Source organism: Lepisosteus oculatus, chromosome 27 (assembly GCF_040954835.1).
Source record: "Lepisosteus oculatus isolate fLepOcu1 chromosome 27, fLepOcu1.hap2, whole genome shotgun sequence".
Taxonomy (NCBI): Eukaryota; Metazoa; Chordata; class Actinopteri; order Semionotiformes; family Lepisosteidae; genus Lepisosteus; species Lepisosteus oculatus.
Window position 1 is genome coordinate 8200896 of NC_090722.1, and position 26105 is coordinate 8227000.

Genomic DNA, 26105 nt, shown 5'->3' on the forward strand with positions numbered 1-26105 from the left:
TTGCTGAATAAGGATCACAAAAATCACTACTAAATGCCACTACTACTTAAACAGTGGAGAGCTGGACTGAAATAAAAACTAGTGGCTCATCAGAAGCAATACCTCACTGTAATACCTGGCTGTAGATGAATATAAAAAGGTATAATATGCGAGTAATACTTACATTACACCAATTGCTGATGATTGTAGAATTTGTTCAGTCAAAAATTATTTTAATGAACAAAGTTGCAAGTACAATAATAAAGTATACTTACAATTCCATACAATTTAAAAGCCCGGTATTCAAAATTCAAGAAATGCAGAGAGGTAACTTTAGGGAAGTTCTCATAGTTCAGAAATGGCTTGTCACACCAGTTTCCTGTTCTGATCCATGTAAAAGATTTTTGTCATTATTTTATCAGCAAATCATTTTAACAGGTCAGCTTGTTTTTTTTCACAGCTCAGTTTTTTATTTCATCACAATATTTTTTTTGTTTTATTTCCTTGACAGCAGCAACATTTTTCACAAAACAATAACATTTTTACATATTTTATTTAGAATCATAACTGAGGCGAATTTGAAGTTAGAAAATTTGCATTGAGGGTCTTCATACTTGGACAGTCTACTTGGTGTGGTGGAGGGGAGTCCCCATTACCTGTAAAGTGCTTTGAGTGGAGTGTCCAGAAAAGGGCTATATAAGTGTAAGCAATTATTATTACTTGGCATACTGGATATTCAGAACTCCCCCTGTGAATAAATTCACAGACATAAATGCACAACAGTGTTGCTATTTAATAAATTCCATTCATGTTTGTGCCAAGCGTGTTGAAAAACTGCTTTTGATATCATTAAGAACAGACAATACCACTGTTAGATCTTGTCTAAATTATGTTGAGGAATTCCAGTTACCACATTGCTAAAGGGAACACGTCAGTGACGGAAAAATTAGAAAAACGTCAGCGTGCCATACTCTTACAGGTTAAAACAAATGAATCTCTTCACTTTTTAACCAAAAAAGAACTTGACAGAAGCATTTGAAATCCTGAAATTCATCAATCTATCAATTTTCAAACTGCATTATCTAATACAGGGTCTTGGGGGGGGCTTAATTTTCATAAATTAATGAAAAAGTTAATTGAATAGCCAGCTTCATGACTGTGCTGCTTAGTCACAATGTTGAAGCTGCTAACAGTATGTTTTTGGACTGTGGGAGGAAACCCATGCAAACATAGGGGGAAAATACAGAATTTATGCAGCTACAGGAGTACCCCAGATCTGTCATTGAATCCAGGACTCCGGCTTACCACTGCACCACTGGCAAATATGAATGCTCAAATGGAACATAAATCTGCAAACACGAAATTGATACTTGTCTTTAGCAAGGTTAACCCAAACTGTGCTGAAGCCTGAAGACCATCTTCACTACTCGATAGACTGCCTCGGATGATTATTCCACACGTCCACCTCATTGAAATATAACGATATAAACTAAACTAATCAGCACAAGTTTTCACAGAACAAAGTACAACGTGGATTTAAAAAAAATGCAGAACGATTACACTTAGAATTCATTATTTAAATAGATAAAATATCTAACTTCACAAAAACAAACATCAGTCAAAAGCAAATCTATTTATCTGAACTAATTGCATTGAAACCTGACGTCCCTCCCTAAACAAACTAAACTTGCCAGAATGAAATTGCAGGCACACCGGATGGACAGTCACTCAGCATGTGACACATACTGTATAAGCCGAATCTCCAAGTCAACCTTTTTTAACCGTTGCAACATATACCATTTTTTCATGTTTACTGTTGCAAAATAAGGTCACAAAAAAGCTCACACACTGATGTAACATAAAAATGAAAGATTTGGTGATATACAGTAAAATGGTAAAACACATTTAAAAAAAAACTTTTAGCATGTTATTTTTATTTTTGCATGTTACACAGTGCCAGAGCTGTGTAGGTTTTTTAGTAGCTATCACGTCATTGCTTATAAGTCATGCTTGTCTGCACAAATTACTTTGTTTTGCCAATCACTATTTGTAATCAATATGAATGGATATATTCTACTCATACAGTCCATGCCTGGTTTTCTTCAAGGTTTGTTAATATAAGAAAGATTACAACCCCAAGGAAGCCCATCTAGTCCATTCAGTAGTTAGTAGGTGCCAAGGCCAAGATCAAAAAGTAACAGGGGGGTTTATTTCCATACCAGCTCAGCTTCTGATGATATTTGAGGCCCAGTTTAGAGTTCTCCCGACCTCCTTTTCTGTGTTGTTCATTGGTTCTCCTGGATTGTTGTTGGTGCTCTACAGGGCAGATGTAACCCAAAAAACAACCATTAAAAAACAATTTACAACAAGCTACACAATAATACCAAAGGGTCTGACCTCACAAGGGCTTTCACTTTCACCTAGGGGTTCTTTATCTTTGCAGGCCTCCACCCAAGAGCAAATTTAAGGCAGCTGTTTAGTTCACACTTCAGCATGAATTCGCATGTGGTTTAAGGTGAAATACAAATATGCTTAATTACTATAACAGAGTCATATTAACAAAACATAAGATAATAGTAGTCTTACGTTAGCATACATATCTTACAATGTTTATAGTAGAAACATTTTCAATATAAAAGCAAAAATGCAAAAAACTGTATATAGGAATGAAAACACTTTATTGTACATATCACAGAACAGACTAGAAACTGTAGAAATATACAGTGAAGGTTTCCTAAAATCATAGGTAACCACAGCAAACCTAAACACGTGCACAAATATTATTTTCATCTTTCATAAAGATATCTCTAATCCAAGTTCAGTGTGTCTGAAATTCTTGTATTCTTCAAAATAATAATGTAAAGGCTTGGTTTTCTACTGAACCATTGATTTGAACTTAATTTTTTAACTATTTTTTATCCATTTAGGTGTGGAAAATGGGAACCATAAACCTGACACTCAGCTTGTGTCAGAACTGTCAACTTGCACATTAAATGCTGCAAGATACCACATTATAGTCTTGATAGAATTCACAAATGTTGCAGAAAATATCAAAATAAAACAGATTTGATCGCATATACTGTATACTGCATAAAATATGACAATATTGTACATGTTTTGCAACAGGAACAAGCCTTTCACAACAGGATGCACAAGTTTGCAAATACTACATTAGTAGGGAACTTTCTATAACATCATTACAATGACAATAATAAAATAAAAAAGAATATATGCTTTTTGTTAAATGGAAACTATACGGAATTTGGATGTAACTTATGACCCTAAGTTTATAATGACACAGTGCATACAGTATATGCCCTCTAAAATAATGTTTAAATTAGTGTGTTAATGTAAACTCGCTATAACGTACTGTATATTTAGGATTGTTTACTGCAGTCAGTGAGGAATGATGCAAACTTCCACCCACATATGCTGTGAGGTTATATACTGAGTTAATACTATCTTCCATTTAATGATATAGATTTGTTCTATTGCAAAATGACAGCAGTATAATAGCATACCCATTGGTTCATCGCAGTTTCAAAGCTCCAGAGACTACAATCATGACAAACAAGACACAAACTGCAGACATAAAGAGACAATGATAATTCAAGAAGATGCCTGTGAAGACATACATCTTCAGAACAATGGGTACAATATAGAAACACAGAATAAAGATGCTCAGAAAAAAAATGTGATTTTGATCCACTCAAAACAGAAACTTTGATAATCCCTGTTACACTACCATACAATTCAGTTCCAAAGACCAATTACATTGGTTCCAAAGACCAAGTACATTGAGAAACCCCCCATGTCCTAACAATTATAAACCAGATTGGAATGGAATTTTGACATGACATGTACCATGAAACCTTCAATGTACTTAGTGTCACCAGGATCTCAATTTAAAATACCATCTGAAAGTATCAGGGCTCCAACTGTGGGCATACAGTAGTCACAGCCGAGAGAGGAAGAATGGGATTATGACCTCAAAATAGGTTGATTGTGATGCGGAAGGTGCCTTGTCTTGAAAGAAGAAAAAAAACATTTTATGTAATTAAAAGTCTTATGTGAAAATTGTGTGTAACTGGAAGGTGCCAGTACTTACATTCCACTTTTAAAGTCACAGAGCTCTCTGATCGACTCCCTCAATGGTACTAAGTTGTGCATGAAAGAAGCATTTTGTGCTCAGGAGCTGTTGGTATGAAACGAAGGACTGAAGCCGTAGCCCATATAGCTCTTGACTCATTTATGTGTTGAAATGATGTAGCATTTGAGAGACTCCAGGTGATATCTGGAGGGTGTTCTGGACATGTGAATGGAATTGAGCAAACTGCAGTAATCTCAACTCCAGCCATTGATTTAGTAGGGATGGACAAATTAGGTTTTTCTGGTGTGCCTAAAAAATACTTCATGATGAAGTATTCTAAACTTGTAATGTAATTTATCAAGATTAAAAACAGCCCATTTAAACTGCTCAAGTAGGTAGCCTGGTCAGCATGCATAGGCTAGAAAGGAAGGAGTAAAGATTTATTCCATATTGAAGAGAGAAGAAAAGAAACACAATGTTTCGGCTGTGGAGCTGTTTCACACTCGAAGAAGGCTCCACAGCCAAAACATCATGTTTCTTTTCTTCTCTCTTCAGCATTCAAACTGTATTCACCGTGAAAACCTTTACAGTATTCCTGAAAGTGTTAAATATCTTAGATAGATTATGTACCTGTGCATGTACAGTATATACGACAGAATAAAGTGTTATTATCACCATCATCCAAGCTAGCAACCTGGAAGTTCCTCTTTAGTTTTACTTTAATTCAAGACTTTTTAATGTTCATTTCTTCTTTTTCCACTAGAGGGCAATACCACATGATAAATTCCTATGCATTGGCCAACAGGCATGGAGGTTTTCTGCAGTAAAATTAGTACTTTGTCCCCTAAGCTTCTGCTCCCTGATTAAGGAAGTACTTAATTCAGAACAATAATACGTTTGGCGTATTCTATCACATTGCTAATACAAGAAAGGTTCTGGTAATTTTACTACATTTACCTAAAACAAGAAGTGCAACCTTGTTTTCGATATAGCTGTTTTTCATGTCTTTTGCCTCAAGTCTGAGATACTATGCATTTTGGTCCTCATGCTGAAGTTTGAAATCTGCATAGTGCAATTTCTCTTGGTATCATCTCCAAATAAGCTTGTTCTTCCTACAAATCTTGACAGTACATTTAATCCACGAGAGTGGTAAATGGCTTCATGTTAGATGTTTCACCATATAATGGTCACTTCACGTCATTTTTGCCATTTGTTGGGTAGTCAAAATAACAGGGTATAACCACACATGATCCCCTGTGTGCTTTTTTTCCAATTCCTTTCACAGTCCATTTAGCACAGAAAATACTACTGTACCATACAAACCTGAACAATGACAATGAAAAAGACTTTTCTTAGCAGGACAGGTGTGCTTTATGAGTAGCAATCAATTTCAATTTGAAATCATTTGTATTTTATTGTATTTAAAATTAGATAATGCTGGTACAAATATAATATTCAGAAGGACATACTGTAAACACATCTTACACATATTAAGCTCTAATAATGCAAGATGCAAAGGAATGCCTTTTCATGTATAAGGTGATAGGATAAAATATGAATAAGTCAACCAGGCACTCTGAGATAATGGGCTAACATACAGACATACTTTCTCTATCAAGTTTTACTGAGCAGAGAAAATATTTTATAGAGAGATATTCAGTTCATTGAAGCATTGGAAGAAAAGTCTAATACTCTCATAATACGTACTGTAATAAAAATGACAGCAATGTGTATTTGGTTTAAAATATAATATAATAATATAATCTAGTTTTATTCTTGAAGGTTTTTAATTCTTTTTAATGTAACTGTCGGTTCAGAACCTGAAATGTTTGAAAAACCATTTTAATTAAACATGTGACCAAAAACGTTATCGTTTCTTGTTCTTGTTCTATCTGTTTTATTGCAGAATTTGAGTGGTGGTCTTTACTGTCTGCCTTAATTTCTTAGAAACTTCAAACATCCAGCAACAAATATCCGTGTTCAGCATCCTTATGTTATTAACTGTTATTAGCTGTTATTAACTACCTAGAGTTTGAGTAGGTTAACATTATGACATTATGAGAAAACAGCTGCTATGGAGTTCCCACTATTGAAAGATTTGAGAGCCTCTTTCCTTGAGAGTCAGTGTCTTTACAGTCCTTAGTGACATGGAATTCTTCATAAACATCATCGTCATCCTCTTTGCAACGTTGCTCATTTAGCTGTCCATGCATTTCCATATATATATTATCGGCATCCACCTAGAGGATGGCACAATAAAAAAAATATATATATTTTGCATATTGTATATGCTAGAATTAGAAACAGATTACTAGAGTAGGGAACATAAAAATCCAACACAGCTAACAATACCTCAATTAACTTATATATTATCTCCTTAACAATGTGATGCAGATATCATCACAACAACAATCAATACAGTCATTATCTGACAGTCATGTGCTATAAAAAGGTTACAAAAGGATTGTGATCTTGTACATTTTCCCTAGATGGAAATTCAGGCGAACAGAGTGAAATGGGCACTTTAGAAAAGATAATCAAACTTGTCCATTAGACCTTTGCCGGGTGAAGAAAACAGTAGCACTTGGGGAAAAAAAATCATATTAATAATATGAATCCCTGCAAATTGCACACAGAGGACAAAGCAGCTTGGAATCAAGACTCAACATAACACTAGTGCTGTCAAGTTTTGCCACACCACCAGACATTTAAAAAGGTACTGTAATCATTTGAAAATCTTGAGGATTATGAGGAAAACAAAAACACTTTCTTGAAAACAATTATAAGCTAGAAGTGGAAATAAAATAAAAGAGGACATTAAAAAGAAGTATTCAAGGTCAGGGTACACATTTATAATTGTTATATATACAATATACTGTATAAATTTTCCCACCTCCTCACTGGACTGACTCTGTGTGTTGTGAGTCATCCTCCTTTCACATTTAGATGTCCTTTTTTCTTGTTCGTCATCGTCCTCCTTTAAATGAAATGAAATCAGAGACTAAGAAGTAAGAACAAACCTTATTTAAAAAGATAAAATTCACTATCATCCAATCCTGGGCAACCAAGGTAATGCAACCTAAACACAAATGTATTCCTGTTAGTTTATGTTGCCTAAGCAAGATTGATTGCCATACCTTTTGCCAAACAATGCCGATAGCTGTGGGTCGACTTTGAAATAACTTCTCTCCAGCTGAGTTGCTGTGGAAGGTCTCCCTGGCAGAAACACTGATGCATGTTGGGGGTGGTGACACTCTTGTCATTACAGGCCTCATGATTGGAGGATGACTTATTTCATCTTGCTCAGACACTAGATCTCTCACCTCCCTGAATTAAGTGACAGCATAGAAACGTTGAATGCTATTAACATTTTCAAACAGTTACTGTACCTTAGAGGCATTGGATTTCTGCCTAATTTCAACACACTTTTTTTCCATATCACAGAAAATCAGTTACTCAGGAATGTAGGTTTAAAAACCATGAAACAGAACTTTGGATAGTTTATAAGGTAGTGCTTAAATTACATTCTGATCTTTTACTCACGCTTTCCAGCAGCCCCCTACAGTTACCCATTAGTGGGCCTCTGACTACTCTGCCATATTTGAGCATAAGAACAAAAAAAGATGACAAACAAAAGCTGGCTATTTAGCCAATCTGGCAGTATTTTGCTCGAACTGCTGCCGTTGAGCGATTCCGCATACTGTATTTTCACAGCGGTCTTCTAATTAGTTTATTGTTTCACTAATTATTTCATTAGCAGTTCCAGTTCCTTTAAATATTTCCCTCGACCTTCGCTCAAGGCTCTGTCATTAGTAGGTTTTCCACCAGTTGTCTTTCTCCCTGTGTTTTTTTTGCGATTGCTGTCTTGTTTCCGCGCTTCCCCTGTTCCTAGCCGCTACCGCTTTTCAGCCGCCCTGAGTATTGGGTTTATTTTGCGTGGTTTTATTTTAATTTTTTTCCCACGTCTTTGCCTCTACCTCCGTGTGAGCTCTCAGTCAGACTGTTCTTCCATCTCGCCGCGTCATTAACAAAGAGTTTATTGATTCAAGGATCTCCATCCAGCCGTTTCTTAAAGGAAGCTGAAGTATCGGCTTCAACCACATGAGGGTAGCATATCATGTTCAGAAGTCAAATTGAAACCAAAAATGAAACGCTGCCAGTTGCGTCTTAATCTTACCAGGTGTGAATTCTTCTCCATGTGAATGCTAGGATAGCAGTCAAAACAAGCACAATAACAAGTGTTACCAGTGCAGCTATCCACCATTGCACTGACTGCTCATCTCCACTCCGACCTTAAAAATAGTATGAACACAAGTGCCAAAAACTTATTTGAAAGTAGTAGAATTAGAAATTGACATTCAAAGGCAAAACCTTATGTTTTTATTAGCATGCGGTATAATTATGCCGTTGACCTAAACTCAAATGGCGTCACAGTGTCATTATTATTTACAACAATGCTTTTCAAAATCAAAGATCTTTCTTTAAACTGGGAAATAAAAAAAAGAAAAGAAAATCTGTCCCGTTTCCAAATTGCTGGTATTATTTACCAGCATTTGATTGTATATCCAGTTCATATAATTTACTGTACAATGATATGAACATAGGACACATAGTAGAGAAACAATTTACCTTTAAATACAGTGAGGAAGTAAGAAACATTTCCAAACTGGTTCGCGGAGGAGCAGGAGATATTATCCTCAATTCCTGTTCTCCCTATGAGGAATCCTCTAATTTGATGATCATGAATTGCACTGCTGTGGTTGAACTCTGCCAAACTACGGTTTGCTCCTACATCCCACTCAAAATCCACTGGAGAGCTTGAAACCCCCCAACACTCACATCTCACCATGTCCCCATACACAGTGCAACTAGAGTTAGGAAATATACGGGGCTTATCTAAAACAGAAGAAAGACATAAGAATTATCCAAAATTTGTTTAACTTTATTTTAAAACACAGTTATTATCCGATTATCTTCATTGAGAATGTAACATTGTCTATTTGTGATTAGGTGACATATTGTTTTCCCACATAGCATCATACAATAATTACAAAACAAGTAAACGTATTTTACTGTGCATGAATGCTTAAATTGAGCAGCAGGAGTACAAATAATTAAAACACTATACTGTACTACCACTTCTGTCCCATGGAATCAGTATTTTTGTTTTGCAGTCTAGATACAGACTTAAAATCTTTCAACTGTCTGACAACCACAAAATGACATGACAATGAACTGGCCATTGTGAATTTGGTGTGTATGAAACATAAATGCCAGTTCCAGACTGTTTAAAACAAAAATAAACCAGGCTTTTTGACATTAAGTCTCAGTTTTAAGTTTTTGATCCTGACATAATCTTACGTTTACATCTGCAAATTGGATAGATTTAGTGCTATTTAATCCTCTGTCCTGTAGAAGCCACCAGAGACATTATCAACTTGAAGACAAGTGAGAACTAACCGTGAAAAACAAGAGTTTTGGAAAACAAACCAGATATACGTCCGTCATACACTTGTATTAAATGTGGTGACTCCCTGTTGTATTTGTAGGGATAATATTCTAAAATGTTGCACTTCCTATAATCATTTTTCATCTGTCACATTACTCAAGATAAAATATCAGCCCCAGTCTGCCTGTATACCTCCATTTATATCATACTCACATTCAACAGTCAAGTCAATGGCTGCTGATGCATTCTTTCCTGCATAAAGAGTAGCGACACATTGCAGTTTTTTTCTGTGGTCACTGAAGGATGGGATGAAGGTTAGGGTTGCCGTCGTCTCCCAAATGCCTGAAGATAATTCCTTGTGGTGGACACTAACCATACTGTGAGAGATCCATTGCAGGGAAGGTGGAGAGGTAGGACAACCATGAACCACACTGCAGGTGATAGTACTGGGGACACCTTCCCTTAAACCTGTTGTTGTAGATATCCTGGGTACACCTATTCCATCTTAAGAAATGAACACATAAAACCATTATAGTGGCTTTATCTCTCTATTGCCAAGAGTAACAGTTAGGATTAGGGAGGGAGTGTAAGTTTCACTGGGTTAACATGACAGTACGCCTGGGTTGGGAACACAAAGAAATTCAGTCAGTGTCTTCGAAGTGATGTTATACTAGCATAAAATTATTGTAGATTGCAGTTTTTCCTTTTATGCAGTGACACACAGAAGTATCCATGAACATAAAAAAATGTATTTTTTCTTTTTCTTCATTCTTAAATGGAGCTGTCTTTGATTTCTGAATAACAACCAAATATTTTTTATATTTATTACCATTAGGAAAGAGATAACATTGCCATAACATAACAAATCCCCAACATTTAGACCCCACATTTGTGATTACCTGAAACATTTAGTGTTGAGCTCTTCACGGTAATGTTTTGTATGTCATCTAAGCATATCAAAATGGAAAACCTTTTAAGATGATCCGAGGGTGTCGTTTTATCAATTCTCAAAGTGCAGTTATTTTGGGTCAAGTTCCCAAGGAAATGGGTTCGGCCTTTGAAATTGGAGCTCACTGCTTCTGTGTTCCTGCTGTCATACACCTTCTCCCGCTGTGCTGTGTACCACACCACACTGGTAATTGTTCTTCTGGGACCAGAGTAGTAAAATTGACAGGGGATGACAATACAGGAGCCTTCCACAGCAAAGACTTTCTCTGGCATAGTGATGTGCCATATTTGACAAAAGGCACATAGTAACAAGCCTAAAACAAATGACAAGAGAAAACAAATACACATACTCTACCAAACAGGAAAACACTGAAAAGTACCCTGAAGATTTCAAGTGGGTAAACTATAAGAATGGCAACTACTGTACAGGGTTCCTGGTTCAATATCCAAATTTGTGAGCAAAGACAGAAATGGAAACCATTGGTTTGCAAACCACTTCTGCCTTTGTGTGTGCTCAAAACTCAGTTTTAGGAACAGTTGAAAAGGAAATTAATGTGGAGGTTAGGGATTTTGAGTATCAAGTAAAGCCAAATTGCGTATCCTTAATTTTTACCCTATATCCCTTATACAAACTCCTACAGTAACACAATATGTTATATATAAGTATAGAAATAGTAAATAAGATGAGTGTATAGGCTCATTAACTAGCTCCCGTAGGTGTGCTTGACATTTGTGCTCATCATAAGTTGAGAACACGTACTGTAAGTTGTGAATCTACTGTATTTACAGTTCCTGGCAGCCCTCTGTGGAGGGAGGCAGTATTTACATCCCTTAATTTCTTTGTGCAGTATTGAATACAGCTTGCTACCCCTGTATCAACACTTAACAATCGTGCATGATTGTAATGCTACTGTAATTTGACTTGCTTTTACAATCCCTGTACAGTGCATTATGGCTATATACCATGTTTTAAGTAAGCTTTTATATGGAAAACATTCTTTATTAATTATTTCATTATTAATTATTTAATTATTTCAGAATTCTATTGGGATAGTTTTTGTATTATAAATTTGAACCTTCCATGAACAGATCTCCTTTAATTAAATCATATGCTTAATTGACTATTTATTTTTCAAATGTTCCCAGTGTTCAGACACAGGTGATTTGGGGCTGAAATATAAAACTCACTGAATTTAATTAAGCTTTCCAGGAACAGGGTTGGAGACGTCCAAGTCAAAGTATAACATTTTATTCCAGGAATAGGTACCTTCAGTCCCTAAGAGTCCTGCAGGCTTTTTGGGACTTTCAAATTAGGATTATAATTCAATTTAGGATTTTAAAGCATTAAATGGAGAGTCCATTTAGATCACAAGTGGAATGAAAAGCAGGGGATCAAAAAGCAGTCCCATTCAATTGAATATTTCTATGTAATATGTAATATCCTACATTTTAGCAAAGCTACATTGTATTGACCCAGAGTGAGAACTCTGAAGTTATCAACCTGTTCAAATAGTGGTGTGACTCGCTTGTTTTAAACTACTGCTGAAATCCCACTGACAGGGAAGTGGTCAATGGTCTTGTTTACCCTGCTTAGGAAGTACAAGTGGGACCTTACCATATGAATAAAACATGGATAACATACATTTACATAACTTACATTTATTCATTTTGCAGATGCTTTTATCCAAAGCCACTAACAATTACATCCGTTGAAGATGAAAAGAGTATATTTAACTGCATATCAAAACAAAAGACCAGCACAACATTAAGTTGCTTAGACTTGCTTATTCAGATTGAGTACTAACTCATTGCTAATTACAGACAGGAGCAAGAGCACAAGGAACAATATAGGAACATCATTTAGTTTAGCCAGTATGGCTTTAGAAGGCAGAGGGAATCTGGAGTACAAGGAAAAGATGCAAACTCTACACACAGCACCTCAATATGAAATTGATCATACTGTAGGACCCAAGCGTTGTAAAGCAGCAGTGCTCATTGGCATTCAGTTTAACCTCAGACACCCAATTTTTTCTAGTTCCAGTGTAAAGATTTCACATCAGGTTTTAACAATGTAATATGTACAGTATTTATTTACAAAAAAGAGCTCTTTTATTACATATGGATGATGTTGTATGTTTCTCATCTGTTAAACATTTACTGTAAGTACTAGATAATTATGCTATTTAGAGCAAATTATTACTTTTTTATATATACTCAAAAGCAAAGTTGTTAAATGTTCGAGTTACAGTAGAACACATGTAATGTTTTAGATTTTTTAGAAAAATTACCTGTTAGGAGAAAAGATACTGCTGAAATCCTTGTGGCTTGTCCCATAGCTGAATCACAAGAGCTGAGATACTGTATGAAGAGGAACCTCATTTCTGTAGCAGAAACGACTTGTGAAACACCAAGCATTTCTGACTGGTCTCTTGAACCATCATCCCTACACCACTCACTCTGGTGTTTATCACTCTTAGGATGTTATACTCACATGGTTTTCATGTAGTAACTGTTTTCTTCTTGGTACAATCCTAGTGATGTCCATGTTCTCAATGGAGACCAATTTATTTTAAAATAGCCAAATTGTGAAATGGTGCCTGTTTCAGTTACAAAGACAATAAAAGGGCTTTGAAATAAGACGTGTCAACATAAAGGAATCTAACAAACGACACAAATGATAACCTAGATGCAGACTTGATTTTATACATCTTCATTAAAATAAAACTAAATTTTCCTCTGCAATAAGTTAAGGAAACCATATTTCCATTGAAGAATTTTCTGATGCCACTCATCCAGAAGACATTAGAACCTGAAGAACTTCTGTCTGGAAACAGCATGTAAGGCAGATTTATTTTTTCATTTATTAAAACTGTAGTACAGTTGACATTCAGGATATGTAAGTGTGAGAATCTGAGAACTGTATATGTATGATACGTGGGCAGTGTTTCCTCCTTCTGAAGTAAAGGAGAAGAGGGACTGTTGATGCCAACTGATTCGTTCCACTTTCAGGGCCAGTGGTTACAGTTTATTAAGTAATAAATACCTGCTGCCAGGAAGGTGTTGCAGCTATTATAAGGCTTCTTGTAAAAGCAAAACTTTCAAAAGGAAAGATAAAACTCTTATTCTTTCCTATTGATGTTTACAGTAATGATATACAGTACATAACAAGCTTGCTCATCTCTTCACACCACTTCCTTTAGCATTAACAACTAGAATGAATCACACAAATATTTATATGTACTAAAGCTGGGTTATCTTTTACCAAATGGTCTTAGATGAGCCAAATGACCATGACCACCACTTCTTTGTAACTGTTCTCATGATCTGTATTGGTGGTCCTTTTGTGTGATGCTGAATATGGCACAGATCTGCTGAACTGTCACAGAGATGATAAATAAATAAAGCGAGGGATCCAGTTCAACATATGTACTGTACAAACGTAGTGTCTGCAGATACTGAAGAGTACTGTACATGGATACCATTCTGCACAGCAAGAAAGGGGAAGTACTGTAGTTAATCTCTGCTTCAACAACTTTTCTGCAGGTCTTCTTTTGTGTGTGATCTCTGGTGTCACTGATACGGTTGAAGATATAAAAAGAAGCGAATGTGAAATGAAACCCAAGGTTTATGTAGTGCAATTAGTTGTCTCATCTCTCGCATTTGAAGTCAGCAGAGACTGTGTGTCTCGGAGGAAGGGAACCACATTTAATCCCACAATCTAATTAAACAGAGCAGGGGGTGCAGGTCATTATTTTTAACAAGAGTTCTCTGTGCAACCTTTCTTTGCTCAACAAGACCTACTTTAGCATTTTGTTCATATTGTGTTATGAAAAGAACAACAGCAAGACCTTTCTATCTCAGATAGCATTGCCTGTGTCAGAGATTACAAACATTTATAGCCCAGAAGGCTCAAAAACAAAATTCCCAATAAGTTGCAGCGTAAAATCAAGTGCATTGTGGATATTACAACAGGCACTACAGTTAGGCTGTAGTATGTAGTTTTTTTTTTAGATTAGCTTTTTCTTTTTACGTGAGGCAGATATTCTAGGAGGAAAAAGGGAAAAGTCAAAAGATAATAAAGAGGCTTAATTCGCTCAAAGCTTGCCCACATACAGCTAGGCTTTTACAGTTGTTTTATTCCTTGCTCTTAAAATATATCAGTGTGCAATAGTCATGTGCTCCCTTTGTTCACATGTTATTGTTTATCTTTTGAGTTCTCCAGTTTTCTCCCAACCTTTTTTGAGCTTATATGTTAATACCTTTGTACTTGCTCCTTGTTGATTTCTAAGTAAAATGAAAAATACTGCTTGCTCACCTTCAAGGGCAACTGACTTAATAAACAAGCCAATACTTAACAGAAAACTTTGTTTGCACTCTGATCTTTTTTTAGTTCCTAATATAAGGTTTCAAACATGGGAGATGCTGCTCTCAGAGACAGCAGGTCTTGCAAGTCAGTCACTTTCAAATCCTGTCTTAAAATACCATTTTTACTTCTGTTTAATTTACTGCCTTTGCTGTTTCTTTGTATGTGTTTGTTTTGTTTGTAAAGTGTCACAAGATGATGCATCATGTGCTATTTGTAAATAAAGTCTATTATTCTTTCTATAAGATGACCACCATGACATTAATTTCTGTTAGAAGTCCCTCCTACCAAAACACCTGAAAGTTATATACTGTATTTCAATATTTTGTTTCTTCAGAAACAAATAATACCTACAGTATGTATACTTATCACACTGAAACCAACATTTAAGTTGTAGTTTTGCAAATGTATACTGTTTTACAGATGTTTGTACTGTAAATGTTAGGACCTCTTAGGTTCATGAGAAATTTAGTAATTGTATTATCCTTCATTGATCAAAAAATCAAATAAATAATCAATCTATAAACAAAAGATAGCTAAGTTGTTTGAAATTCACTAGATAAAAGTGCGTTGTGTCTGATTTTCAGTTTCAGAATTATTACAGACCAATATACTGTACATATCATCTCTCTTCCATAGTTAAAATACTAAGATCTCACCATTACAAAAATGCACTTTTTTATTGAAACCAAGACCTGCAATGATATTTACAAGTGAGTAAAAGTAAAAGCGTGTTGCAGTTTATTATTTACACATTATGTTGTCATTGTTTGTCTGAACCGGCCTGCCGGTTACTAAAGTAACTATTCACAAGGTTTAATGAAAAAGGTGTGAGATCAATGTTTCATTAGTATAGAGTAAAAAGTAGATTAAAAAAGTAAAAATACAAAATTCTTAAAGGTTTTCTGAATCCCAGATAAGGGTCAACATCGGGACGATTAGCTAATTTTGTCATTTAACCATAATGAGGCCCATGTTGCTTCACAGATGAGAGTTCTGCATCTGTAACACACCCGAATTGCACGAGTGAATTTGTGATATTGGCAGGAAAATTCTTTGGTTGTGTTACATTGCAGACAGGTTATTTGGACTGGTTGTTGTTTCCCTCAGATGACTTCCAGGTACACGGGAATTTCGCTGGTTGTGTGCTGGTCTTCCCTCACTTCTCTTAAAGCCCAGACAGCTCTCCTCTGCTGCTGAAAACCAACAGCAAGAATAATGAAAGCACTCCAATCAGAACAGGTCTTGGGCAAACATGTCACACAACTTAATTATTAGTGGTTGGTGGATCAAAGCATAATATGTTTCATATGTGGTTGCTGGATTCCCATCCATAAAAGGATGCAACACTCTCTTTGAATGCATGGCAGATGTACTGTAGCTCTACTCTGCCTCTACTCAGATTTGATCATTTAATCATGGGTTCAGAGCATAGACAGAGCCACCCATGGACAAACTCTTCTGTGTTTAAAGGTCAGGTGTTCTGCTACTGGAGAATTATATATTGTCTGGGTGTCAAGTGTCACCTTCTCATTCAGGCCCCATGCCATTGAGTCCTTGCCCTTTCTCTCTCTCTAAACTCCTTCTGCTTGGCACGTTTTGGGACTGATAGACATGCATGAGTAAGCTCTGAGTCATGGCCTCCCATGAGATGGGTGCAGCCCTGCTCTGGCCCTGGTTAGTGGTTTCAAGTACCATTGAGGTCTGGATCTGTAGGGAACACTATATTGAGTACATGCCTTTGTGAATTCCAAATTGAATCAAAATAGATTCTTAGTATTTTTAGTAATAAATGTATAGTTTTTTTTTAATATGAGATTTTAACTGCTGAATCTAAATGAGTTAAAGAATGTCCACTTCCTGAAAAGAAAGCCTTGATTGCACAATTGTACCAGCCAGTAGGCAGCGATGTTTTTAAAAAGCAAAGAAGGCACCGCAGCCATAACATTGTGTTTTCTTTTTCTCTCTTTTCAGCATGGAATAAACCTTTACATGTTTTTTAAAAGTTCAAATTCCTCCATGAAAACCTGAAATAGTTATATCTGTGGCAAATTTTATTTGCATCCTGAAAGTTATTTGTATTTTTCTAATAGATTATTACCAGCTCCGGACAATCTGAATTCAAATATTTCCTGTCTCAAGTTTTTTGATTATAGTGTGCTGTTTCCCAAGGTGAACTAAATAAAATGAGAGGAATAAACAAGTCCCCAAAACACTACTATAGACTAGACCTCCCTTCCACAGGGGGCGCTGTGTTCTTTTAGTCCTCTTAATTCTTTGGAAGCAAATACAATCACTGGCCTGTTGAGCCTCTGGACTCATTTATGGGCTTTACTCTTTAGTTAAAATGCTTGTGAATGTTCAGGTTTTGGTGAAAAATGAATTATGTGTTATGTGATCTAATCGTGAATGTACCTGCTTGGTGCGTACAAAGCAGGGAGTGCAGTTTTCATAGAGCATCTGGTAGCTTCCATTGGTATAGATGTTATCTGCCAGGTTGTAGTTCATGTAGAGAGGAGTGCTTTCCTGGTAAATATCTAGGTTTCTTGGAATGTAAGGTCTGTGATAGTTGAGTACATGCCTGGAATAAACAGACAACAGTTTTCTCTAAGTAAGACTTAAAAAAAATTCAAATATGCTAAAAAACTCAGTTTTCAAATGTCATATCCTACAGCAGAAAACACTCATGTAAGCAATATTCAAATATGGTACCCTATCTAACAAAAGTACATTTCCATTTGAGACCTACAAAAAAGACTTTACTGTTCAATACATCAAGGGGTCATTATCACCATGTATTTTCTTAACAACTTTATTCAATTCAGGTTCGCAAGGGGAGCCAATTCCTACCTCTTGGCAAGCAGTGGGGATATATAGCGGTAAACCCTGGTCAGGACAGCAGTCCATTGCAGGGCAGACACAGTTAAAAGACAGAAGTTTCAAGGATGTCAAAAGGGCATGCCATGGAATGACAAGGAGAGCAGTAGAGACCCTATGCGAAGCAGCAAAAGGGGTAACATGGAGGTTAGCCCGGGCTCAGGGGGTCAGACGATGTCGGGGGAGAAACCTGTGCCCTCAGGCCGTGGACGTGACGTGACCTGGTACTAGGCGGGTCTCACGACATCCGTACCCTCAATGCTGAGCCAGGAGCAGAGCAGACACAGGAAGTAAATAGGCAACACAACAATACACACCAGAAAGACATGAATAATCACAGGGAACTAGGAACAGGACAGAAGAGCAGCACCCTCTAGGTGTAGAGGGCGTGACAAGAATATATGGAAACAGACACGCACACACTCACACCAGGGCCAGTTTTCCCAGAGTCTGGGGTTCAACTGTGTATGGAACAATTGAAGAAGACGACAAGGCTGCCTGGATCATTATTTCCCATTGAGAACATGGGAACATTGAGAACTTGCTTCTCAGTGGTCTATACTGGCTTGGGGACTGCACTAGTGCTTCTCTAACATACAAATAACCTGATAGTTTCAGTTTCACCTCACACATCCAGAGCAACATGTTGTGTTCCTTACCTCCTCCTTCTTTTCTTGCAGCGCCACGTCACAATAAGGATGGAGAGAGCGGATAAGCATATCAAGACAACAACAGCTGGGAGAATCTTCCAAAGGAGACCAGCTGCCAAAACAACAACACAGATGAAAGATAGAGATAGAAACATGTTTGTATAGAAACATGTTTATACTTAGTTTTATACCTAAAGATCTACTAGCTCACCCTGGTCCGTGATTTTCACGGACCTTCAACCCATGGCTAATATTACGATCATCAGAAGGAGTGAAGCCAGTTCTGCTGCAATAGGGGTTGACAACAAGGTTGGAATGCAATTCAGAAGAAACTATTGCTCTGTTCCATAGATGATTATGTCATAAGGACAGTGCTTCCAAGCACAATGCCAAAGAGATTTATAAAGATTTTCAGACTCTCTGGAATAACAGCCATTCCAACACGAGATGCACAGTTGATGATAAATAGGAAGGACTTGGATCCTACAGAAGAAAATCTTCACACTGGATTGTTCCTGATGATCTCACCATTTGTCTGATATGGCAGGACATATGAGTCATCGCCATGCTTGTTCCACGCTGTGCAGGCGATGCTGACCTTGGCCTGCAATGGCCCAGTTAGTGTTGCAGTGGCCTTGTGAGAATGGCTGGAGAACGTGAAATTAAAGGTGTCATCGGGGGTGCTTCCATTTACACTCCAGGTGATCTTGGCTGCGGGGTTGGAGTCCACCACACAGTGACACTGCACCAAAGCTCCACTGAGGATGCACTCTGACTCGGCAGTGACGTGGGGTTTGTCTGCAATGCAGAATTGTAGGTGTACAGTGTGATCAGAGTTTTACTGAAATAAATTGAGAGTCGTAATCACTGGCCCATTTTTCAGCACTTCCTTATGAAAATTTACCACTTAAAAAAAACACAAAAATTGTATTATCACACAATAGTTGCTGTGGTTTTTCTATAGTGGTAAGTTACCTTCCCTATGCTTTATTACACTAAACCATGACTGACACTTCTATTGGAAACATTCTGAAAAAATCATACTCAACAGCCAAAACATTAAATTGGATAGATAAAAAAAAACTGAACATGTTCATGTTCTTGACTTCATTGTGCATTTTCTAAGGCTGGTCAAGCACTCCTCAGTGATTGTCTTAATCTACTTGTACCCAGGATGGATTTTCTGTAATAAATCTATATGTCAATTTATTTACTTCTTTTTGTAAAGTTATTATTTCACTTATTCTGAAATTATTTTGCAGAGAATTAAATTTTTTTACACAGCCTTGAGACATTTGCAAGGAAAGCACTAAATAAAATGTATGAGTGGGGGATTATGTGGATAAATGGTTTTAGGAAACTTACATTCTACACTGAGATACATTGGAATAGACTGGTTTCTTCCCAGCTGGTTTTCTGCTATACAATAGAATTGCATGTCTCGTGTCACATTGTAGACCTTGGTGCTCTCTGTGTATCGTTTCAGGTTGGTGGTTTTTCCTCCCTTCAGATAGAACCACTCATACCTTGAAACTGGGGGATCAGCCTTGCAGTTACAAGACAGGAGGACTGGAGATCCTTCTATTATACTCACTGTAAGGACCTCAATATGTACATCTCGTGGAGCAACTGCAAAAAATGAGAAAAGACGCTTGAATGGTTGAATGTCGTATCCTTATCTTACTCTGCTGCTGTGTACTTTGATCGACCGAACCCTCTGGTCACAGGCAAAGTGGCTCTCCAATGCATATTTTTCAGTAAAAAGTGCCTTCACCCCATTATCTAGTGGAGTAAAATGATGTGTCAGCATAAACCTAAACCTTTTTCACAGGTACCTTTCTAAAGTTCAACATCTACCGTCTTAAGTTTAGAGCTGACGTTTTACCAATAATAACTGTCTCAAATATTAGATTTTTTTTCTCAATTTCTGTATTTGCTCTCAATATAAACCATACTATATAAACCAGCACTTACACTTCACATACAGAAGTCTTTCTCTTGTAGCACTCTTCCCTCCCACATGTTTTACTTTACAGCTGATCCTGCAGTCTAGATAGGAAGGTGTGAAAGTAATGGAGGAACTGTAGGTCCAAACCCCCTGGTGTCCAAGGGTGTGGAAATCACTGATGGTGCCATTGACTCCACTCCATTCCAGGACAGGAGGTTGAATAGGGCAGCTGTGTTTGACAGTGCAGTTCATGGTAACAGGCAATGCTTCTCTTAGGTTGCCAGGGTCACTGATCACAGGCCTTTCTGCATTTTCTTAAAGGCCAAGAAAGATGGTAAATGAATAGGTTTGTCATGCATTGGAAACATTTAATAAATTCTTGAATTGTGTGGTAGAAAAATTTTAAATTAAGATGATTTGTCTCCGACTCTAGTCTTCCACATCTTATAGGCAGATAGTGAGACTGATACATTCTCAAGGCAAGGAGTGTAGGGGTATATACAGATAGCCCACATATCTTCATATCCCACCAAAAAACCTACTCTAGATTCAACACCATTAATTTTCCCTCTTGAACAGTACCATTATAGTTTCTGGTATACCCCACCACCACCAAATCACATTCTTGTTGTATATAATTTCTTTAAATATGATCTTGGTGATCAATCTCTGAAGATCACCAGAGACTGGGCATAGCAAGATAGGGAAGGAAGAGACATTAAATGAAATTCCATCTACATACATCAACAAACTGAACTTCAGGAAGATGACAAATCCATTTTCAGTCAAGGCCTACAGTATATTATGAAATATCATACTATATCATACTGCATGCCTGTTTTTCAAGACCAATTTGTGTTCCGTATTGCATTGGCAACATATTAAGAACATTAACCAATATGGTTACAAAATTTGTCCCATCTAACCCTTTGGTTGTTAGTAGCTTATTGATCTTTGCAACTCATCCAGCTATTTCTTGAAAGAAGCAATTGTGTCAAGAACATGACTGGGTTGGTTTCACTCTCCTACAACCCTTAGCACCTCCTGTTCCCCGATATGAAAGCACGTCCACAACGTTTCCACTTGTGACATCTCTGTTGATTGTTATTGATAAAGTGTACTGTTTTCTTGGTCAGAGCTCTGAAGGATTTTCAATACTTGGGCCAGGTCCCCTCGTAATGTTCTGTATTTGAAACAAAACTGTGGAGGACATTTATCCCATCATCTTAGACAATTTCCTTAAGTCTTGGAATGTATCTGGTTTCTCTTCTCCACACTGAAACCTGTTTATCAATATCTTTTTTTTATAAAAAATCTTTAACGAATTAAAAATCTTAGATGGGGTAATGATCTGTATATATGTACTGTATATGTACTTATTTTACATTTGACAATGATGTTACTTAAACTGTTTTCTGTTCTATTGAATGGATATCTTACTGGGATTTTCATCCAGCATTTAAGTTACAATTTCTCACCTAAAATATTAAGGCTGACCTCCTTCTGCAAGTTGTTCCAATTCTTCTGTCCATTTACCTTAAGGGAGACATAGTAAACTTTTGTGTCTTCTGTTTTAACATGATCTATCTTCAGGGAGCAGTTCCCCTGACTCATGTCCCCCACTAGGGATGTCCGTCCCTGGAAATGCCTTTGATTCTTCTCTGGCTCTTCACTATCAAATAAAACTTTCCAGGTTGAAAACAAAAACTTATGGTTCTTGTACTGGACAGTTACATGGGTCTTTCCTATATCGCTTGGATATGTAGCTGTGCAGGGAATAATTACACAAGAGCCTTCCACTGCAGATATGCTCCCTGGAACCCAGAGTGACCATGTTGTGTGGTTTCCTTCACTGGATATTCCTGAGATAAGAACATAAGCAGAATATTAAATTAGTAATGCATGAATGTGAAGATGAAAACAATTTCTTGCTTTTCAAAGAAAGACAAAGAAAGAGCTACTTAGTGTGTAAAAGGATAAAGTTACATCACAATTGTTTTTCTGTTTACTTTTACTTATGTCCTTTTTAGTTATATTAACCCAATCTGATATCATACCACTGGGACCCAGTTGTCTAACTGGTTTGAATGCAAGAAAACATGCCATTGCTGTTATGGATTTTTGCAACAGGGAGTCAAGGAAGTCACAAAAACAGAAGTCGAACAGATTTTACACCACTGCTCTACATGGATTGCCTTTTTTTCTTCACTGGCTACTGCTCTGTCTAAGGTAATGTGACAATGGAGAATATTTCACAAGATTTCTAAATTAAGAAAAAAGGAAGAAATGGAACAGGTCTTGCCCATTTGTTTTTGCCCTTAATGTCACTGTGATGGCCATGCATATACAGTCCTATATTGGGGAAGTGAAAGAGATGCTGACGTACTGTACAAAATAGTCCATCAGATGAAGAACCATGTGCACATAGTTCCAGTGGTTTTTATTAACTAAGAATACACTTTAATACCAAAGGCAAAAGCCCGTTTATTGATATCCCCATTTCAGCAAGAATGGCCCTGATGTCTCCATCTGTCATCCTTTCACGGGAGTTTCAGGACGCCTATTGCAGAAAGACATCAAAAACCAAAGATATTCTTAAACTTAATAGATTAAGTAGATTCTTAATAGATTCTTAAACTTAAATAGATTTTCCCTCTATTAAAGTAAATAACCCTTAAACTGGGTTCCCATTCTTTCAACAGCAGTCTCGTCTCCTTCTAAATCCCTTCCGTTCATTGGCAGAGTTTGGCTTTATACACCACTCGTCCTCCAGAGTTTGGTCACTCACTCTTGCCTGCTCTATGCCCATTTCCCACTGCTCCCCACCCCTTCTCACCTACCCTGTCCTTTGTTCTCTTTCTGCCCCTAGAAACTTACCCCCTCTCCCTCACACCCTAAGCTGAAACATTGTGTTGGTTTTCTTTACCTTTCAGCATGGAATTAACCTTTACCAGGTCATGTACAGACAGGCCCCAAGTTCCACACCACCTTACGGAAGGAAGGTACAGACTGCAGCAGTGGTGTATCTTTCACTGATGATGACACACATTCAACTTGGCAAATGAAGTATTGAAAACCCAGGTGTACTCTAGGACCAGAATTGAGAACCACTGAAATACTGGTTTATCTATAGATGTGGTAAACCTAGTAATTACCTGTCTCCTTGCATTGCAACTGAATACATTTCACTCATTAATATGATCAAAATGATCTTTTATTTTGATTATCCGAACTACTGAATTGTAATGATCAAACTATCCCAAATGGCTTTGATCAGAAGTTCTGGCCATGTTCAGAATTGTAATGGATAACTTCTGTAAATGCAGAAAATACTGTACATCATATTTCATATGTAGGAAAATTGTGTATTTTACTGTATTGTGCCTGTTTTAGTTCCTCATAAAGGAGTTTGAAAGGAGGTATTAGCTGTGCTGTTCCACAATGTGGTTTTCCTATGTTGCCATAAGATGGTGATGTCAGCTATTGGTCTATATCATTGTAGTGCAGGCAGTGTGAAATTTGGCTATTTCATATACAAGAAAAAAGTAATACAATAGTCAGTTTAGCCCATATGGCTCATTTGTTTTTGTTTTTTTTTTTAACTAATTGATCGAAGGATCTCATTCTTGTCATTATGTCTTGATTTGCTCTGGGCTGATTATTTTGAAACATCAGCACAGATTCTCCCTCTAATACAGTAAATAACTCTGAAGGCTAAAACTTTGATTTATGACAAGTGCAAGTGCAATCAGATATCCTGAAAAGTTATGCAGAAATGATGATTGTGTAATTATAGCAGGTTAGTGTTTGCTTTACCCTACATTCAGTTCTTCAGAAGAAGAAAAACATTATGATATATGTTGTGGTCTGTATTACCATGTGCTGTATGAAATGTTTTTAGATTTTTTTTCTTATTATAGAAGTAATAAGCTACTGTTAGGGTTATTATGTCCAGAATTACTAAATTAATTCAATGTATAATACATTATTAAATGATATTTACAACTCCTAATCTAAAGCGTTTATATGAAACCTTTGCATATAAAGGTCTAATATTCCTAATTAGCTTTCATGTGCTTCTCCACGTTTTTACAGAATATTAGGTAATGTACAATTGTTATCCCATATCACATTTAATGGCATACATAAGCAAATGAACAAAATACGCTCCTTCATAACCACAAGTATACAGTAAGTTCATGTGCAGGTTCACCTTAGTTTTGTATGTCTGAGCTGTTCTCGATTACCTCCCCAAACTTAAATTTAGCACAGAAACACACTACTATGAAAATATAAAGATAAGAAAGACTCACCTTGTATAAGAGCCCAGAAACTGAAGAGCATATGGCTGAATCCCATTACAGCAAACAGATCCCCAAGCCAGACATTCGCCAGAGTGCTTGAGGGGAGTTTTTAGGAAGCTTACAGCTATCATTGCCTGTCACCCAGAAGCAACAGCAGTCCTGATGACTCAAAGTGCTGTTAAGTCATTTCATCACTGCACCACAAAGTCTTCCTCATTTCTTAATTAAGCTCTTCTTCCCACTGCTTAAAAGACCATAAAACAGGGAAGAACAGCGTTATTCCAAAAGTCCCTTTTTACTAAAAAACATTCCATTATGTATTCAGTGTATTTAACGAACAATATTGCCCTGAGCAAAAATTGCTGGAAAAACTCCTTGCAATTAGTGTTGTACATGACAGTGCCATATGTATTAATTTCATGAAACTAGTTTCAGCAGGTACTGTAGGCTGCGACAGGAACTGGGCAAGGATTATTCCATGCTGAAAGGCAAAGAAAAGAGACACATTTCAGCTGTGAAGCTTTTTTTCAGGTGTCTTCAGGTGACACATAAAACTAGTTGCTTTTGTTCCATTTATATAACTTTCTGTACCCTGTATCACCAGTGCACCCAGGGTTATGGGTGCTCTGAAGATTTCTGTTGTAAGTTAACACTATAATATATAGAAATATATGTACAGCTGTTACACTATAATGGAGCCTGTGGCCTGATGAGCCTCTAGGGCTTGCATATAGAAATAATCCATCCTTCCACTGTTTCACCCAATTCAGGATCACAGGGGACCCAGAGCCTGAAACAACAGGCGCAACGCAGGATGCACTTTAAGCATGATGCCTGTCCATCACAGTATAGGAACGTTGTGGACTATATTTTAAAAGCATCAGTCATATGTCAAACCACAAAGGCAATGTTAAAATGAATCTTTGAATCCTAAATGAACATTGAATCAAGCAAAGCAATTGTTCAGAAATGAAATTTTTCAACCTGTGACATACTGTATAACATAGGACACACAAAGAATAATTCATTCTCCTTATATCCTATAACAAAATAAATACAAAATGGATCCAGGTCTATCTGTGATTACAGGTGCAATTACAATATTATGTCCACAGACATAGGGGATGAGTCAGAGGTCTCCACCAAAAATACAAAATCTGTTATTTGTTCCTTTGGTTCATCAGTTTCTTGTTTCTTATTTATTTTCTTTATCAACAAGCATGCCATTTGTGAAGTCACTTACATCACCACTGCATTCCATAGCACAGCAAACTAAGAAGAGTCAGGTCTGCTACTGTCTGATCTATTCCCCTTAAACTGAATAGGATTATGCACTCCAATAAAAATAAAACAACAAAGTTTGCCAAGATAGTTTTTTTCAAAATGTGTTGATAAAATTCATGTGCATCCTTCAAATACACACCCAACACCAACTTCAGTCTGTCCCTGCTTGTTTTTTTCAGACTATATTAGGTAACCAGAGATTGACTTCACATT

General features: G+C 36.8%; 3 protein-coding genes across 4 annotated transcripts in view; all 3 read right to left on the reverse strand.

The window, feature by feature from the left end:
* The window catches only part of LOC107075442 (myelin-associated glycoprotein-like), a 15018-nt gene extending 12736 nt beyond the window's left edge, over nucleotides 1-2282 (reverse strand). The window contains exon 1 of the mRNA XM_015336590.2: nucleotides 2199-2282. The gene's annotated coding sequence lies outside the window, so the exon portion shown is untranslated. The remainder of the gene's footprint in view (nucleotides 1-2198) is intronic.
* Nucleotides 2283-2640: 358 nt separating this feature from the next.
* LOC102689295 (sialic acid-binding Ig-like lectin 5) lies at nucleotides 2641-12958 on the reverse strand. The gene is made up of 8 exons (XM_015336589.2): nucleotides 12755-12958; nucleotides 10418-10780; nucleotides 9732-10022; nucleotides 8699-8965; nucleotides 8247-8361; nucleotides 7207-7396; nucleotides 6963-7046; nucleotides 2641-6309 (listed from the first exon to the last, which is right to left on the reverse strand). Exons 1-8 carry the CDS (start codon nucleotides 12879-12881, stop codon nucleotides 6142-6144), a joined length of 1605 nt encoding a protein of 534 aa, XP_015192075.2. The 5' UTR covers nucleotides 12882-12958; the 3' UTR covers nucleotides 2641-6141.
* Nucleotides 12959-15547: 2589 nt separating this feature from the next.
* LOC102689089 (myelin-associated glycoprotein) lies at nucleotides 15548-24755 on the reverse strand. 2 transcript variants are annotated; one of them, XM_015368723.2, is made up of 8 exons: nucleotides 24618-24755; nucleotides 21783-22166; nucleotides 20331-20618; nucleotides 19722-19985; nucleotides 18885-19154; nucleotides 18366-18468; nucleotides 17245-17410; nucleotides 15548-16022 (listed from the first exon to the last, which is right to left on the reverse strand). In XM_015368723.2, exons 1-8 carry the CDS (start codon nucleotides 24661-24663, stop codon nucleotides 15936-15938), a joined length of 1608 nt encoding a protein of 535 aa, XP_015224209.2. In that variant the 5' UTR covers nucleotides 24664-24755; the 3' UTR covers nucleotides 15548-15935. The 2 variants fall into 2 exon arrangements, with proteins under 2 accessions (XP_015224209.2, XP_015224208.2); XM_015368722.2 differs by having other exon boundaries at nucleotides 15548-16025.
* Nucleotides 24756-26105: the final 1350 nt, after the last annotated feature.

What these genes read in the sequence shown, in the direction of transcription:
- LOC102689295 (XM_015336589.2), bottom strand. Translation starts at nt 12,881, where the DNA reads ATGCTTGGTGTTTCACAAGTCGTTTCTGCTACAGAAATGAGGTTCCTC. An exon ending in TCGGCATTGTTTGGCAAAAG is followed by an intron (nt 7,047 to 7,206) that starts GTATGGCAATCA and finishes TTTCATTTAAAG; the next exon opens with GAGGACGATGACGAACAAGA. An exon ending in AGAGTCAGTCCAGTGAGGAG is followed by an intron (nt 6,310 to 6,962) that starts GTGGGAAAATTT and finishes GCCATCCTCTAG; the next exon opens with GTGGATGCCGATAATATATA.
- LOC102689089 (XM_015368722.2), bottom strand. Translation starts at nt 24,663, where the DNA reads ATGGGATTCAGCCATATGCTCTTCAGTTTCTGGGCTCTTATACAAG. An exon ending in GGTCAGCCTTAATATTTTAG is followed by an intron (nt 20,619 to 21,782) that starts GTGAGAAATTGT and finishes TTGGCCTTTAAG; the next exon opens with AAAATGCAGAAAGGCCTGTG. An exon ending in AAGACTTCTGTATGTGAAGT is followed by an intron (nt 19,986 to 20,330) that starts GTAAGTGCTGGT and finishes CATTTTTTGCAG; the next exon opens with TTGCTCCACGAGATGTACAT.